This window comes from Juglans regia, chromosome 9 (genome assembly GCF_001411555.2).
Source record: "Juglans regia cultivar Chandler chromosome 9, Walnut 2.0, whole genome shotgun sequence".
Classification (NCBI taxonomy): Eukaryota; Viridiplantae; Streptophyta; class Magnoliopsida; order Fagales; family Juglandaceae; genus Juglans; species Juglans regia.
Window position 1 is genome coordinate 17,129,060 of NC_049909.1, and position 15,465 is coordinate 17,144,524.

Below are 15,465 nucleotides of genomic sequence, written 5' to 3' on the forward strand. Positions count from 1 at the left end.
CATCTTATTTCATATAAATGATTACAATTTTACTAGATTCTCAAATAAAATATAAAAAATAATTTAATTTTTTTAAATTTTAAAATAAAAATTATATTAAAAAATTATATTTTAATAATATTTTATTTAATTTTTAATTTTCTTCTCATTTTATATGGTAACGAAATGATATCTAAATCTTGAAAATATGATAATAATTCTAATAAATCATGTTTGAATAAAGGGTTGTTTTTTTTATTAACAAGTTTTCAACATTACTTGATATGGATTTAGAAAAGAGATTACTTGATATGATATTAAATAATTAATCTATAAATTAAGCATAATAATTAATAAATAATGAGTAAATTTTAAGATGTGTAAGTTTCGTACACTTTAAAAAAAATAGAATTTATTATTAAAAAATAATTTTTTTTATATTAATCACAAATTTATCTATTTTTTCAAAGAGTGAGAAATTCACGCATCCAAAAAATATAAATATAATTTTTCATAAATAAATTAAGAAGGAGTAGTAGGACCGTACCATCCAGATGAAAATAGTAACATTTTGAGTGTAAGATGGCTTCGACCCAGTACACAACGCCGCTGTGTTTCTTCGTACCACACCGTATCCGGATACTATAAAACTTTGGTTCATTTCTCAATTGGATGGCCACAGAGAGAGCGCAGAAGCAGAAGTGGCATTTTCTCAACCTCTGTATCCGCATCCCCATCCGGTCTCTTGGGTCACATTCTCAACCACATCTCTCTCTCCCTGGCTTTCTTCGTGTGAAATCCACGCTAGACAATAGTTTGTGGCCTCCTCCTTTTTGTCCCACCCAACCTCTCCCTTGTGGCTCTCACTACCTGCGATTCCATTCCCTTGTGTTGTTCGACCATTCCCAGACTCTTTTATTCCTTGAAACCCATTTCAAACTCTCGTCCAACGCCTGCGTTTTGACCCATTCATCTCTCTTTTCATGGGTATTCTTCTAACTGTTACAACAACTCTAGCTGTGTCTTCGTAGTAGCGTTTATATTCTATTCCTGTTATTCTACATGTGGATCTAAAGCTTTTCTTTTTTTTTTCTTTTCTTTTAATCAGATGTGATTGTCTGAGACGTGCGACCAACTCTCCTGGTATTGGGTAACGGGTTTCGATCGATTTAGCTCTTATTTCGTCTGACTCTGATACTGACAGTGGAAATCCGCTCCAGTAAGTTTTCTGTTCCTGTTCAATCCGCTCCAGGAAATCCGCTCAAGTGGGCTCTGTTCTGTTTGACAAACACGTTTAATTGCAAATGTAATGGATTTGTCAACTTCTTTTAGTTACTAATTCCAGTCAGAAGAACCAATACTTGCCATTTCTTGCATACCATTGCAGAACGGTTTATGAGTTCACATTCTACGACATGACATGTTTTGTGCTACCATATAAAACCGAAATTTCTGCATGTTCAGTGCAAATGAAGAAATGAACCACCAGTAGAAGTAGTCAGATTTCATTTTTGAGGGGATGAAGTTTTTCGGGGTGTTTACTTTGTTTAGTGAGATTAATCGACGTCAGGTTAGGAGCACAGAAATCTTCACTGTATCATTTTGATAGATACTGGGAAGCCAACTATTTTAAGCACTATTGGTGATAAATTGATCTTGTAGCTAATATCACCTTATTGGCATGGCGAACGAAATGGGGATTCTCATTTTGAAATTTCTGGAGCATCCTTGGCATCCTTATTTATACTTATGTTTTAGATCTTATGTTATTGCCAAATGTCCTGTTTTGAAAACTTCCTTGCGTTTCTGAATTTCCAATCTGACGTTTTACTCGGTGGTTTTAAAATTATCCCCATCTTGGTACATTCAATAGGATTTGAAATCGGAGGTACATGCTATGGTTCCTGAGGCTAGTCACATGGGAGTTTATGGGTTTTCATATTATTTTTCCCGATAATTCCATGAACAATTTCAAAATGATGCTTCTAGATCACTGGTGGAAATAGTGCTGGGAGTACTAGAGGGAAATCTTTATCTGCTATTGGAAAGCACAAGAGCTGTTTCAGATAATTTTCTTTTGTTGAGTCAGCGAAATTGTAAACTTGTAGTTGTTCTAGATCTGACTTCTAGCGAAAGCTTCAGTTCGACAGTTAACTATTGTTTCTTCTTGATGGAAGGAAGAATTCTTTTCTGGGGTAAACTAGTTTATTTTTTAAGTAGTTTCAGCTAATGATTTCAAATAGTGATGCATTTTTAAGGTTGATATTACCTGTTGGATTCTCTGTCTTTCCATATAAAAATCAAATTTTGTATCCTCTACATTAATTCATTTTTAGCAATATTTGCGTCTGTAAGGAAAAATCATACCCATTTTTGCATGCTTTTCATCTGGTAACATTTAAAGTTGGTTTCAAACGGATGCTAATGGAAAGTTATACTCATTTGCAGATGGGGGATGTCGCAAAGGACTTGGCTTCTGGAACTGTTGGAGGAGCAGCACAATTGATTGTTGGGCACCCCTTTGACACCATTAAGGTCAAGCTTCAGAGCCAGCCTGCTCCACTTCCAGGCCAACCTCCCAAGTATGCAGGTGCAATGGATGCTGTCAGGCAAACGTTAGCTGCGGAAGGCCCTAGAGGTTTGTACAAGGGTATGGGGGCTCCACTGGCCACTGTGGCTGCCTTCAACGCTGTCCTCTTCTCTGTGAGGGGACAAATGGAGGCATTATTGCGGTCTCAACCTGGTGCCCCCCTTACGGTTAACCAGCAAATTGTTTGTGGGGCAGGTGCTGGAGTTGCTGTTTCCTTTTTAGCTTGCCCTACTGAATTGATCAAGTGCAGGTCAGTAAAATTGTTGTTATAAAACGCGTGAGGTGATTTTTTGAAGTCCCTGAGAATGAACTCAAATATGTTTGAACTCTTGGGAAAACTCTTCAAACCTTCAACTGTACATGTTAACTGCTTTGGATATATCATAAAAAGCAGGTTGCAAGCCCAGAGTGCATTGGCAGGTTCCACTTCAGCCAGTCCGGCAGTGAAGTATGGAGGACCAATGGATGTGGCTAGGCATGTTCTCAGATCAGAAGGTGGTGTGAGGGGTCTCTTCAAAGGATTGGTTCCTACAATGGCACGTGAGGTTCCCGGAAATGCTGCGATGTTTGGTGTCTATGAAGCTCTGAAGCAGTTTTTTGCAGGTGGCCAGGACACATCTAAATTGGGAAGAGGCTCTTTGATTGTGGCTGGAGGCTTAGCTGGAGCTTCCTTCTGGTTCTCAGTCTACCCAACCGATGTTGTCAAGAGTGTACTTCAGGTAGACGATTACAAAAATCCCAAGTTCTCTGGATCAGTTGATGCATTTAGAAAGATCCTTGCTTCGGAGGGAGTAAAAGGTCTGTATAGGGGGTTTGGACCTGCCATGGCCAGAAGTGTTCCTGCAAATGCTGCATGCTTCTTAGCATACGAGGTGACAAGGTCAAGTTTGGGATAATTGGTTCTTTAGGTTTTATTGGTAGCATGTATTTTTCGATTTGTTTGGCAATGCTGGCATGCTCTTTGTATTCTGTAATTTCATTCTGTTGCTGGAAGAAGGATTCTTTCTCCTATGGAAATATAAAGGCACCAGTTGCTAAACCTGCTTTTCAGATTTTCACGGAAATTAACTTTTATGTGAACACATTGGATGCCGGCCGAATAGAACTTTTTGTGCCAAAGAATTTCCCAAAAGGGTTTTGTTTCTGCGTTTCAGTCATGCTTATAGTCCTCATAATGAGGCATAACTGAGGACTCGTAGTCGTATATAGAAACCATTTCAGAGAAACCATCAAATAAATGAGGTAAAAGGTCAAATATTGAGTTTGTTAAAAGAAAAAACTAAATTATGATAATCGCTCTTATCCAACTAGTGGAGCAAGTTACTTAAAGTAATATTTCAAATTAAGAAGCGTTGGTTGTATAAGAAAATTTATATATTGACGTGACTTAATATAATACATTAAGTCAACTTTATAGTAAAAAAAATTGTAAAATTTGAAAAATTACATTAAGTCATGTCAGTGTGTAAAATTTCTATATAGACCAAGCATTTCTCTTTCAAATTTATTTGCAAAATAATGATTTATTTTTCTAAGGGAAGTGATGGAAAATCTAAGAAACTGGACGTTCGACCTCCACGAACTAATTTGAAAATGTTTCTCAATGACTTCATTCAGGACTGAATCAGTAATTATAGTTAGTTATACAGACTCCATAAACAGATTCATACTCCGAAGCCCATCTAAGGCTCTACGCAGCTTGAGCACAGTTGGCATTCAACACATATGGCAACCACGTCAGCTTCCCACTAGAATACACACCTTAATCCCGACCATCCACTTGTACAGAAAGCAATAATCAGTATGCTCGGAGAGATTAATTTGGGCACAGGTAAAATGAGTCCCATACCACAGAAGTGACAACATCCAACTCAAATCATATCCTAGAAGCATTTTCTAGACGTAGATTTGATATGTCAGATAAAACACTAAATACAACAAGCATTACAAGATAAAAAGACAACCACCAACCTGCATGTCATGCAAGTAAGCCAACTTCTTATATTGCCCCTTAAAAGGGACAGCTTTTCTTCTGCTTTTAAAGATGAGAAAATGCCAGCTTTACTACTCTAGTTACTGAATGTTACTGCCACCTTGTTGAACCCTTGACTCTAAGAAAAGCCTTACTGTTGAGTAGATAAGGGATGGTTCTGCCATTGCACCATTGCCATAGTCTCCACAAGCCAGCCTCTTTGTGACGGGCGGGATGAGAGATATCCCAAGCTCGTCAATTGACATGAGATGTCGCTCTGTAAAAGGATTGTTCCACATCAACGTGTTCATGGAAGGTGCGACAAAGAATGGCTTGCTGTAATCCCATGCTCGCACAATGCATGTCAGGAGATTGTCACACAATCCCCCAGCGATCTGCAATAAGGGCATAGCATTCTTATAACATATTGTATTGAAATTATGATTAGTCAACTCATGTGACAACAAAATACAAAAACATGCATGCACAGAGAGGAAAGAAAAGCCCATAGCATCCACAGGGTGTTTAATGGGGATGCCTTCAAGACTCGTATTATCTACCACATCACTATACATGCACACATATACACAAGTGTGGGTGCATGGGTACAATCATCATTAGACCATACCCAATCACAACATGATCGTTTCTAGAAAATAATTGACTTGCACTCTTCATTCTCACTTTTACAGGCTTAAAGCGAGGATGTTCATATACCAATTCATTAGGTTGCTTTTTGAACTCAGAAGTTAGACATTCACCAGACATAATAGCAGCATAATACTTTTGTATTTAGCCTAAGCAATTTGGGCTGTTTCCAATAACACAAACTTACTGGTATCGTCTTGTTCCTGATTGGTAAAATTTCAAAATAAGAGGGACGGTTCCTCTAAAATTGCATGAAGATTACCTTGCCGAGTGTGTTGGCTGACAATGGAGCAATAACCATAATATCAGCCCATCGACGCAGCTCAATGTGAAGCACGCTATCGCCAATTTTCTTCCAACTTGACCATTCATCCTCATCAGTATAAAGAACTACATCCTTGGGTAGTGACACCCTATCTATGAAATGTAGAGATGCTTGAGTGGCAACAGCTTTTACTTCAGCCCATTCTGAAAAACAATGGCAGAGATTCGAAAACTTTATGGCTGCTACACTTCCACTCGCAGCAAGAAGAATCCGTGGTTTCCTGGGAGTACCATTAACTTGTATTGGATCCCTCTCTACATTCACAGGTTCTGAGCCTGCCATAACCTATACAAGGATGGCAACAATATTCTTATCCAAGATTTGCACTACATCTCCATCACATATTCCCACAAGCAGATCAACTCGTTAAAAAACTTTAATTTGAATTGATAATAGCTTTTGCACAGCACCAAAATTTGCAAAAGTAACTAACAATACAGTACAAAAACCTTCTCTATAATTTAGAGATAAAATTCAAAGTCAGGTAACTGGCATTCGCAATGCCAAAATTTTGTACCAGACATGCACGGATCAATTGAATGTGAAGTGCAACCAAAATTTGTGCACTTGTCTGCAGGCAGGTGTGCAAATTTCAATTGCTTTGATAATGCAAGATACAAGACGTAACATCCCATTTCATTGATCTATGTAAAATGAACACTCTTTAGAACAAAAATACCCAGTCGGAGAAACTTAGGTTTTAGACTCACTGATTTTGCTGAAAGAAGCTCTAACTGGATTTATGAAATTGAAATATTGCTGCACCAATAGGCGCTATGGTTGCAAGGTAATATAGATGTATAGCTTAAATCATAAGACGATTTGCACATATGAGAAGTCCAGAACAGCTTCAGATTTTGAAAGCAGCTCTAACCAGAACAAATGAAATTGAACCATAGTTGCTCCATTAGGAGCTATATTTGCAAGTTTCTAAGGATGTATATAACTTAAACCAAAAAACTATTTGCGCATATGAAAAGTTGGGAACAGCTTCAGATTTTGAAATGAAACAGAAAGGCATAAAGCAAGCTATTTGAAATTGAAGCAATCACATATGAAACTACATATGATTGTGCCCACAACAAAATAAGTATTAAGTGCATATAAATGACAGAATTGTGCGACTACAAACAAAAACCAGAAACGAAAAAAAAAAAAAAAACAGAAAGAAAATAGGGGACAAGAACATAACAAAAACGGTGCATGTTATGATACAAGATAGATGACTCACAATCTTACACGAAAAAAAATAAAGGAAGACGTATCTAAGCTACTTGTAGTTGACACATGAATCCATTTTTCCCACTCCATTATCTTGAGCCCCAATTAAGGAGAACCAGTGCTGACCAAGATAAAGGTGACAAAGAAAAATGTGAAATAATGAACTCTTGGCTTCGCATAGATCCAAGGCTAAACTCTTGAAGAATCAACAACCCCCCAATATAAGTGATACTTCCCATATAAGAAATGTAAAGTTTCAAGGTGGGGGACAAAAGAAACACAGGAAAGTAGGATGAGAAAGACAACCCATAAAAGGTGGGGATAAGATAAATTCATACATCAAGCACACAAACCTAGAGAGTGGGCAGGAGACGGAGGTTTATAGAGAATAGGATCTCTGTTTTTGTAGCTCTAAATGGACCAAATCACTCTAATATTCACATGAAAGCAATATGATGCTATTGATAGAAAAAGAAGCCCAGATAATAAGTAAATCTTAATTGGAGAGGAACATATCTTCCGATCAAATTAAGAAGCCCAAGCATATCTAGAAATTCAGCTTTATAGGGTATGACAGATCAGTCCTCATGTATAAAGAGGTAACAAGATATGATATTGCAATGTCTTACAAGTTTGGTTCAAGGAACACTATCAAGCATAAAAGAAGCTACTGCAATTTGAAGTCCCAGATATTGTAAGCAAGTTTACAAATCAATCTAGATATTGTAAGCAAGTTTACAAATCAATCTATCATTAAGTTGGTTATTAACACAACATTGACATGCTTACCAAACCAATTATCATTACAGGCATAAAATAAAGAGGGCTGCTAGAGATACAAAGGAACTGATGAGGTGTTGTGCCACGTTAGTTTAAGTTTTTTTTTTTTCCAATTTCCCCCCCGCCCCCTCCTTTCCCAGTGCCCCGCGTCCCCTCTATTTCCCAAAAGAACAGAGCCCCTCCCCATCGGCATTGTGCCAACAGAGCCCCTGTACCGGCCCTGGGCTCCCCAGGTACATCTCTCTCTCTCCCCACAACTTAGTCCATTGATGCCGCTAATGTGGGTACCAACAAGATCGATGTCGATGGGAACTGATTTACATTGATGCTGCTTATTTGCACACTAATTTACTGAGTACCAACAAGATTGAAAGTGGAGGGGAGATACCTCGTGGTGCGGAAGATGGCTGGTGGTGCGGCGACGTCGGTGTCAATGGGAGGGTCGGGGGGGAGGGGGTTTGAGTCCTTCTAGGATCGTCTTTTTCTCCGAAACTAACCAAGGTAAAGGACGAAAAAAGGCACCTTATACTATATTTCTCAAGGAACCGTTTTCAAACTCGATTGCTTCCTCCAAGTCCAAGCTTCAAGCCCTCGCTGCAGAAACCCTCCCTCTATCTCTGTTTCAGTAATTTCAAAGCTCTCTTTCCTCGACATTACTCTTGAGTCACTTCACTTCATAGACAAACGTGGTCGGGTCGAGCTTGATACTTGTCCCGACTCAGCCCAATTAAGTTGAACCCAGCTCCGAGTTTCAAAACGTGATCTTGGCCCAAGTTTTATTTTGGCTATCATATGATTTATATCACATAAAGAAATGGTATTTGTAGTCATAGAATGCGTAAGTAATGCTTATTTCTTTTAAAAAAATGGGTATATATGAGATACATGTAAAAAAACTAATTTTTTAATAATAGATTCTACTCTTTTTTAAAAAGATTGCATGATGCTTGCACACTTCATAACTGTATGTAGCAATACTCTATTGCAAGGGATAAGGAAGCCATAGTGGCCGATCTGTGGGTACTTTATCAAGGTTCCCAGGAGTGGAACATTAATCTTACTCGGGAGGCTCATGATTGGGAAGTGAATATCTTGGTGGAAATTTTCAACTTGCTGTATAATACTGCTATTGCAACCACAAATGAAGATGCCATGGTATGGAGACTCTCTAGGAGAGGGAAATTGAAGGTACGTTCTTTTTAGGACTCTATTACCATGCAACAAAGACATAATTTCCCTTGGAAGAACATATGGAGGAGTAAAGCACGAACCAAGGCCACATTCTTTGTCTGGACAGCAGTTTTAGGGAGGATTTTGACCATTGATAACCTTAGAAGACATGGTTTAATCATCACAGATTGGTGTTGTTTGTGTAGAAAATTAGAAATAGCAGTGAAACGATGGACCATCTACTTTTACATTGTGAGTTTGCTAGAGGTATCTGGAATTATTTTTTCAGCAAATTGGGAGTCACATGGGTAATGTCAGGCAGGGTGGTTGAACTACTAGCATGTTGGAGAGAAATCACTGGGACACCACATATTGCAGCCATATGGAATATGGCCCCTATTTGTATTTTTTGGTGTATTTGGAGTGAACGAAATGAGCAACTTTTTGAGGATCATGAACGTTCCTTGGAAGAGTTTCGTAGTTTTTTCTGGAAGACTTTGTTTTTGTGGGCTATTGCTTTAGATTTCAATAGTTTCAGCTTCCATGATTTCCTTGTAACTGTTTCTAGTTCCTAGATAGGTGTAAGCCTCTATATATTCCTAGTGTACTTTGGCTATGCCTATCTTTCTATCAATGAATTAACTTATTACCTATCAAAAAAATATTATCACTCCTACAACATGAAAAGTGCAAAAATGGAGGAGTGTTGCTCTAATGTATTGAAAGCCAAAACAATTATACAAAATGTACATAATCTAACAATCGACATCAATGCAATATCTACTGTACATAATCTAACTTGTTTCCAGTACAGACAGCCAATATAATTTTTCTTCAGTTTTAAAACGAGATTTCAATTCACTTGAGCAGCCTACACACCTACATGCACATTCAAGCTGGGCCAAAAGCGAACCAAAAAAAAACACTAACAACAACTGTTAATACTCTATGTAATTAGGCAATTAGCATGAGTTGATGCCCACAAGTGGTGATCGCATTCTTATGTTTTAATGAGTTAAGCTTGTTTGTCCACCCCACCAAACCAAACGAAACAATTATATTCCACCAGAAAAACCATGTAAGTGAGCTAGCTTTTCATGAGGATAGATGCATGGGTCTTTGATTCACTTCTTTGTCAACCTGTATTTTGAGCCTACAATATTGATTGAAAACATGAATTCGATTTTTCATATGGTAAAGACTCGTTGAATTAATATTCTTTCATTGGATATATGATAATCTTCATCTTCCACTCAATTTCACGTGCTTAAAAAATCTATTACTTTTATAATGCACCAGGTTACTGTTCACATCAATTTTTCTTTTCTTTTTTTGAAGTGCTGGTCACCTTGATGTGCCTTCAAATAACTGTGTTCAAGTGTTTAATTATCCAACTTGTGTGCAAATAAATTCTACCCACCTGCAGTGAGCAAACCTAATTAAGCACAGAAACTAGACCCAAATTAATCATGCATATTCTACCACGAATTATTTAAGAGTAAAATGTACTCCACTATCCTCGATCATAAAAATTCAAATAAAAAATCTTCACCATTCACCGTGTAAGTCATTTAATTTCCTAAAAGTGAGAAATTTTAGTTAAGGGGAAGAGGGGATCATCAGCATTATGCAAGAATATTTAGGGCCTAGAGATTCTGTATTTACGAATATTTGGGGCCTAGAGATTCTCTTCTGTCTGATTGGCAGATAAGGATAGAAGACAAAGTGGGTTTGTAATTACATTTCTATTCTGAATTAGTAAGGTAGTAGCTAGCTAGGTTTGTCTGGCAAATTAGACAATTAACCAATATTTAGAAATATTAACAAAATCCATGAAATTTGTGGTTTCAAATGGGGATTAATATTTACATAAATGTGGTAAATCCAACCCAAAACCAAGCCATATCCAATAACTAATGTATTTTACAATTCAAATTCAGCTTTCACTTTCTCAAACAACTCGAGTATTTTTCTATCTTTGTGATGAACTTCATGTAGGACAATAACAGATAATTGGAGCCACCTTCTCTATTTATGTAATGTTTCTCTCTATACACAGACAAATTGGGAGACCAGTACTTTATCATTAAACACCCACTAAGCACACGCGGATCATAAAGGGTGCACAGCTTCTTGCAAAATAATTATGCAGAGTAAATACATAAATGCACTGAATTTATAGCATGCAAGGGTAAGAACTTCAAGAGAAAATGCGGTCATTCGGTTCTATGAAAACCATATCATACCCAGAAAACCTCGCGGCAGTTAGAGAGTGAGAGAGAGATCGGTGGAGCCTAAAATAGGGAAAGAGAAACTCACCGGCGTCGGCGAGGAGGCGGCGAGAAGACGCTGTGCGAAGCCTCAAGCCACAGAGAGAGAGAGAGAGAGAGAGAGAGTGCCCGGGCGGGGGAAGAAATTGGGAAATTTGGCGGGGGGTTAAATTTAGGTTAATATACTTTGGATGACTTATTACGGCGATTTAGATAACCAAGATACAGATAAAAATTCATCTTCTGCGACGACCTTAATTAAATTTGTAGCGTTCTTGACGAGGCCTGAATTCCGCCGTATGTATTATTAACGACATAGCTCATAGCGGCGATTCTTCTGTTTGACACAAAAAATTTATCAAAAGAGTAATGGTACACAACTTTTCTAATCTCTATCCATCACATTTTTAAAATTTTCTTTTTTGAGTTAATCTTTTTAAATTAATTCAATTATTCTATTCATTATTCATATATTAAATATTTTATAAAAGAAAAAAAAATTAAAATTAAAAAAAAATATGATGTGTAGAGATTGTGTAAATAGTAAAAGATTGTGTAGATTTTTTCTTATCAAAACAGTAAAATAGCACAATAACCGCGACATATGCATCTTTGGAAATAAAAATGGCCGCAAGCACTACATTTTCTTGTTGTGACAAATTGTATACGGTTGCTGTGGGATGATTAATTTTTAAGATAAATTTAAATTTTATTAATTAAATTCTATTACGTCAACGATATGAATAGTATATTTTACACACCGATTTATCAGTAGAATGACTTTTCAATTAAATTTCTCGAATCACTTAGAGCATTCTCAATAGCTTATGTATAATATAGAAAATATAAATTATTTAAAGAATTGTTCATAAAATGAGTTGCATCCGATTACGTAAAAAAAATGTAAAATACAAATTGCTACAGTAATCCATTACATATAGCGGATACTGTTCATCCTTCAATTTTTTTTTTAATTATTTATACTTTATTTACTCCCTTATTTACTTTTACTTTTACATTTCAATACAAATTCTTTTTATTTTTTATCATTTAAAACGCCTCTATTTTATTTATTTATTTTTAATATCTTGAAAATATTATTTATCCAATTTTTTCATATTTTAATTTTATTTCCAATTTTGATTTGGCTTATATATTTTTATTTTGTGTGTATAAGATTGAATTATATTACATTTTATATAACAATATATTGCAAATATAAAAAAAAAAAATGGATATTACAAATTTATTGATAGACAGGAAATGTTTAAAAAGAATAAAAAAATATTATTTAAAATTTATAAAAAAAGAAAATAAGTTAAAGTATAATATATTGTAAAAGTCAATATGTAAAATAAAAAAATTGAAGTTTGGTGATGTTTTTTAAAGAATAAGATAAATAAATAAAAAAAACTATTGTGAATGCTCTTAGGACCAAAGATATTGAGTGTTTAAATGTTGAAACAAGGGATTAAAGATTTCTTAAACATTATATTCGAGTCTTAATTAGAACTGAAATTATAATAGAGATAATTAGACATACGAAAAAAAACTAAAGAAATGTGATTCATCACTTATCTCAGTACTCACGATGAGTCCAAAAAATCAAAGCTTGGTGAATTTTACTCCTTGAATTGACTACTTCAAAGCTGAACATTTAAAGCGCACGTGTAATATCGTCATTGCAATTATCACCAGCTTATATTGCATCCAATTTCTTTAACTTTCCATAAGTTTTTTTCCTCAGCTATTTTACCTGCTATTAACAATGAAATAATATATAATTATTTCGTTATCATAAAATGAAACAAAATAAAAATAAATAAAAATAAAAAGGGAAGATTTTTATATATTTTCTTGATCATGTGCCACGCATCGTAACGAACTGCGGATGACTTGTGAGGTGCAGTACTGCAAGTGCATTTATTAAGGGTACGTGTACACTATCTCTTCTACGTACGTTCTCAAGCGCACAGCAGCTCATGTGCTGAGACGAAAATGGAAGATGGAAGACAATCAGCTTGCTCGTCTATGGCGATGTCTCTTGTTTCTAGGTTGGATCATTTGGATTTCATGGTGACTCACTTTCTCTCATCTATTTTTTTTTCCTTACCGTCAAACACTTCTTAATTACCTGGGGGAAGTTTTATGGTACGAGAATTCTTTTGCTTTTCTTTCAATCCTATATATAGTATATAAGAGGTGTACGTGTGAAACCAGATCAAGTATTTGGAAAGAAAGCAAAGAATACCAATATGGAGAAGCAATGATAGTTTGCTGCTGGAACAAGCAGGACTGCAGAGGGAATGCATCCCAATGGATTTGGCAGTAAAGGAGGCTGGCTTTAAAGGGTCACTGTCTGATCGGGTGGCATCACTTGAACATAGGCTTTCTCAGGTAATATTTCATGGTATCAGAATGCATGTTCTCAACATGATTCTTGAAACATAGGATTTTGTCAGATAAAAGACATTTATATGTAGATCGTGAGTCAGAAGTAAACTTACAAAATGATATGACTTAATATAATACGTTAGATTGTAAAATTTATTTAATTTATTGTATAATAGATCTAACATATCATATGAAATCATATTAATTTATGAATTTATTTTTATAAGAACTATTTGTGTATGTATCACTTGCCAAAATGCATGTTTAATTGTGTTAAATATTCCTGCAGAATTGAGATTTTGGTTTGCAGAACGAATAAGATGATCATCTCATCCCTGTGTAATTAACTTTGCGACAATCTGTGCATATATGATTCATGCTTAGTGACAACATTAACTGAAGCATTCATGATCGATCTATTGTGCTGCATGCAGCTATGCCTAGAGATGCAATCTAGCAGCACATCAGGCTCCTCATCGCGCGATTCAACACAAACACTTGCTGACACTTCAAGCCTAGGATTCAACATCAATCCCAATATTCATGGTCACAGACCTGTATCCCATGATGTCAGTGTGAATAGGCTCGAAATTCAGGTAGATTTTCGAGTTTTCCAGCTCCCATAATCACGTACATGAATCGCTGACTCCATACCAACAAAATCTGAACTATTTATAGTTCTATACTAATAACTAGTTTTGGTGCAGCGAAAACCTCATAGAGTGCCAGAAAAGTTGAAGATTGCAAGTCCAGATGCGAATCAGCACCTTGGGAATAGTAGGCCCAATAAGAATAAGAAGAAATGCAAAAGCCAGAAAACGGGAATTTCTGCAAATTGGCCACTCTTAAAAATGCTAGGTTGCTAATCGCGATATTTCTCCTCTTTTCATTACTTGTCTCTGTTAATTTAATGAAATCTTTTACCACTAAGATTTCATTAAATCCTCTTTTCTTCTCAGCGTAGAAACTATCTGGGGTTCTTGAAATGAGTTGTAAGACTCCTACGTACCACTGATTTTCCAATCCTATGAGAAATAAAAATAATAATAAGAAATTAAAATAAGGGTATTTTTCTGTCTATTTTACATAAAGTCACGTCAGTTTATAAGTTTATTTTTATTAATTAATTTTTTAAATCTTTATAACTAAAGCATTTCTCATATATATATATTCATCGAGAAAATCCGTACAATTATTTTATAGTGACTATATGTGTATAATTTATTCGTTGAGATAAGAGATTATAAGCATTAAGCAATATGCACTGCAAGTTGATCATCCCGGCCAGTAAGACCATCATGAATTATTAATATTTATAATTTAGACCAATAATGGAGGAAAGAAATTATTGGTGCATGGGAATCAAACCCACAAAATTGAGGACCTGGAAATTTTCAACATCAAATAGCGTACGTAGCAATGGGGCATAGACTATAAGCAAGTTGCACCGATCCAATATCCTCTTTGCCACTTTTATATACGTAGCTATTCAAAGAAAAAGGTACTGGACAAGAACCACAAAGCCCAAAAGAAATAAATTTAAAAATATATATATATATATAGTATATAGGAAGGAACAAGATGTCATGGGCATATGGTCGCTAACAGGATTTGCTGGATGCTTCGTTTCCGTGTGAAAAAGTGTAGTTCCTTTGTTTTGTTCTGAAGAATATATGTGTAATTTTCAAATCTACAGTGGATTTAGCATAAAGCTGGGTCAGCTTTTAAAATTTAAAAATTATAAATTAGAGAAATGATATAATTTACAGTTATGTATATATAATATTTTTGAAAAAATAGATAAATTAATTAATACCTATATGAAGAAATCATTTTTTAAAAATAGATTTTTTTTTTTTTTAAATTGTGTATGAGATTTACACACTCTCTATAACCATATATAACGTTAAAAGACGATGTATATAATATATATAGTAAGATAATGGTTTTCTTGTTCTGCATCAGGCGTGGAATGATGCGAACGCCTACTTTTTTGAAAAAGGGAACAGCTCTATCTGAAAGAACGTTGGATTTCTACGTAGAATGAAGACTACCCAGAAAGAAAACAAAGACAAAGTAGGCGAAGATTACTATATATTTATAGATGATCTCTTTT

At 35.5% G+C, this 15,465-nt stretch overlaps 3 protein-coding genes across 5 annotated transcripts; 2 read left to right on the forward strand and 1 right to left on the reverse strand.

The window, feature by feature from the left end:
* The first annotated feature begins 643 nt into the window (after positions 1–643).
* LOC108984095 (mitochondrial carnitine/acylcarnitine carrier-like protein) lies at positions 644–3,627 on the forward strand. Of its 2 annotated transcripts, none has more exons than XM_018955924.2 (4): positions 644–966; positions 1,088–1,198; positions 2,428–2,819; positions 2,964–3,627. In XM_018955924.2, exons 3-4 carry the CDS (start codon positions 2,428–2,430, stop codon positions 3,463–3,465), a joined length of 894 nt encoding a protein of 297 aa, XP_018811469.1. In that variant the 5' UTR covers positions 644–966; positions 1,088–1,198; the 3' UTR covers positions 3,466–3,627. The 2 variants fall into 2 exon arrangements, with proteins under 2 accessions (XP_018811469.1, XP_018811470.1); XM_018955925.2 differs by having other exon boundaries at positions 650–966; positions 1,088–1,285.
* A 525-nt stretch (positions 3,628–4,152) lies between these two features.
* LOC108984096 (probable phosphopantothenoylcysteine decarboxylase) lies at positions 4,153–11,118 on the reverse strand. Of its 2 annotated transcripts, XM_035694256.1 has the most exons (4): positions 11,005–11,098; positions 7,904–8,300; positions 5,452–5,799; positions 4,153–4,936 (listed from the first exon to the last, which is right to left on the reverse strand). In XM_035694256.1, the coding sequence occupies exons 3-4, from the start codon at positions 5,794–5,796 to the stop codon at positions 4,643–4,645; spliced, it is 639 nt and encodes a 212-aa protein (XP_035550149.1). In that variant the 5' UTR covers positions 5,797–5,799; positions 7,904–8,300; positions 11,005–11,098; the 3' UTR covers positions 4,153–4,642. The 2 variants fall into 2 exon arrangements, with proteins under 2 accessions (XP_035550149.1, XP_018811471.1); XM_018955926.2 differs by lacking the exon at positions 7,904–8,300 and having other exon boundaries at positions 11,005–11,118.
* Positions 11,119–12,834: 1,716 nt separating this feature from the next.
* LOC108984089 lies at positions 12,835–14,462 on the forward strand. The gene is made up of 4 exons (XM_018955917.2): positions 12,835–13,031; positions 13,176–13,352; positions 13,784–13,945; positions 14,057–14,462. The coding sequence occupies exons 1-4, from the start codon at positions 12,954–12,956 to the stop codon at positions 14,213–14,215; spliced, it is 576 nt and encodes a 191-aa protein (XP_018811462.1). The 5' UTR covers positions 12,835–12,953; the 3' UTR covers positions 14,216–14,462.
* Positions 14,463–15,465: the final 1,003 nt, after the last annotated feature.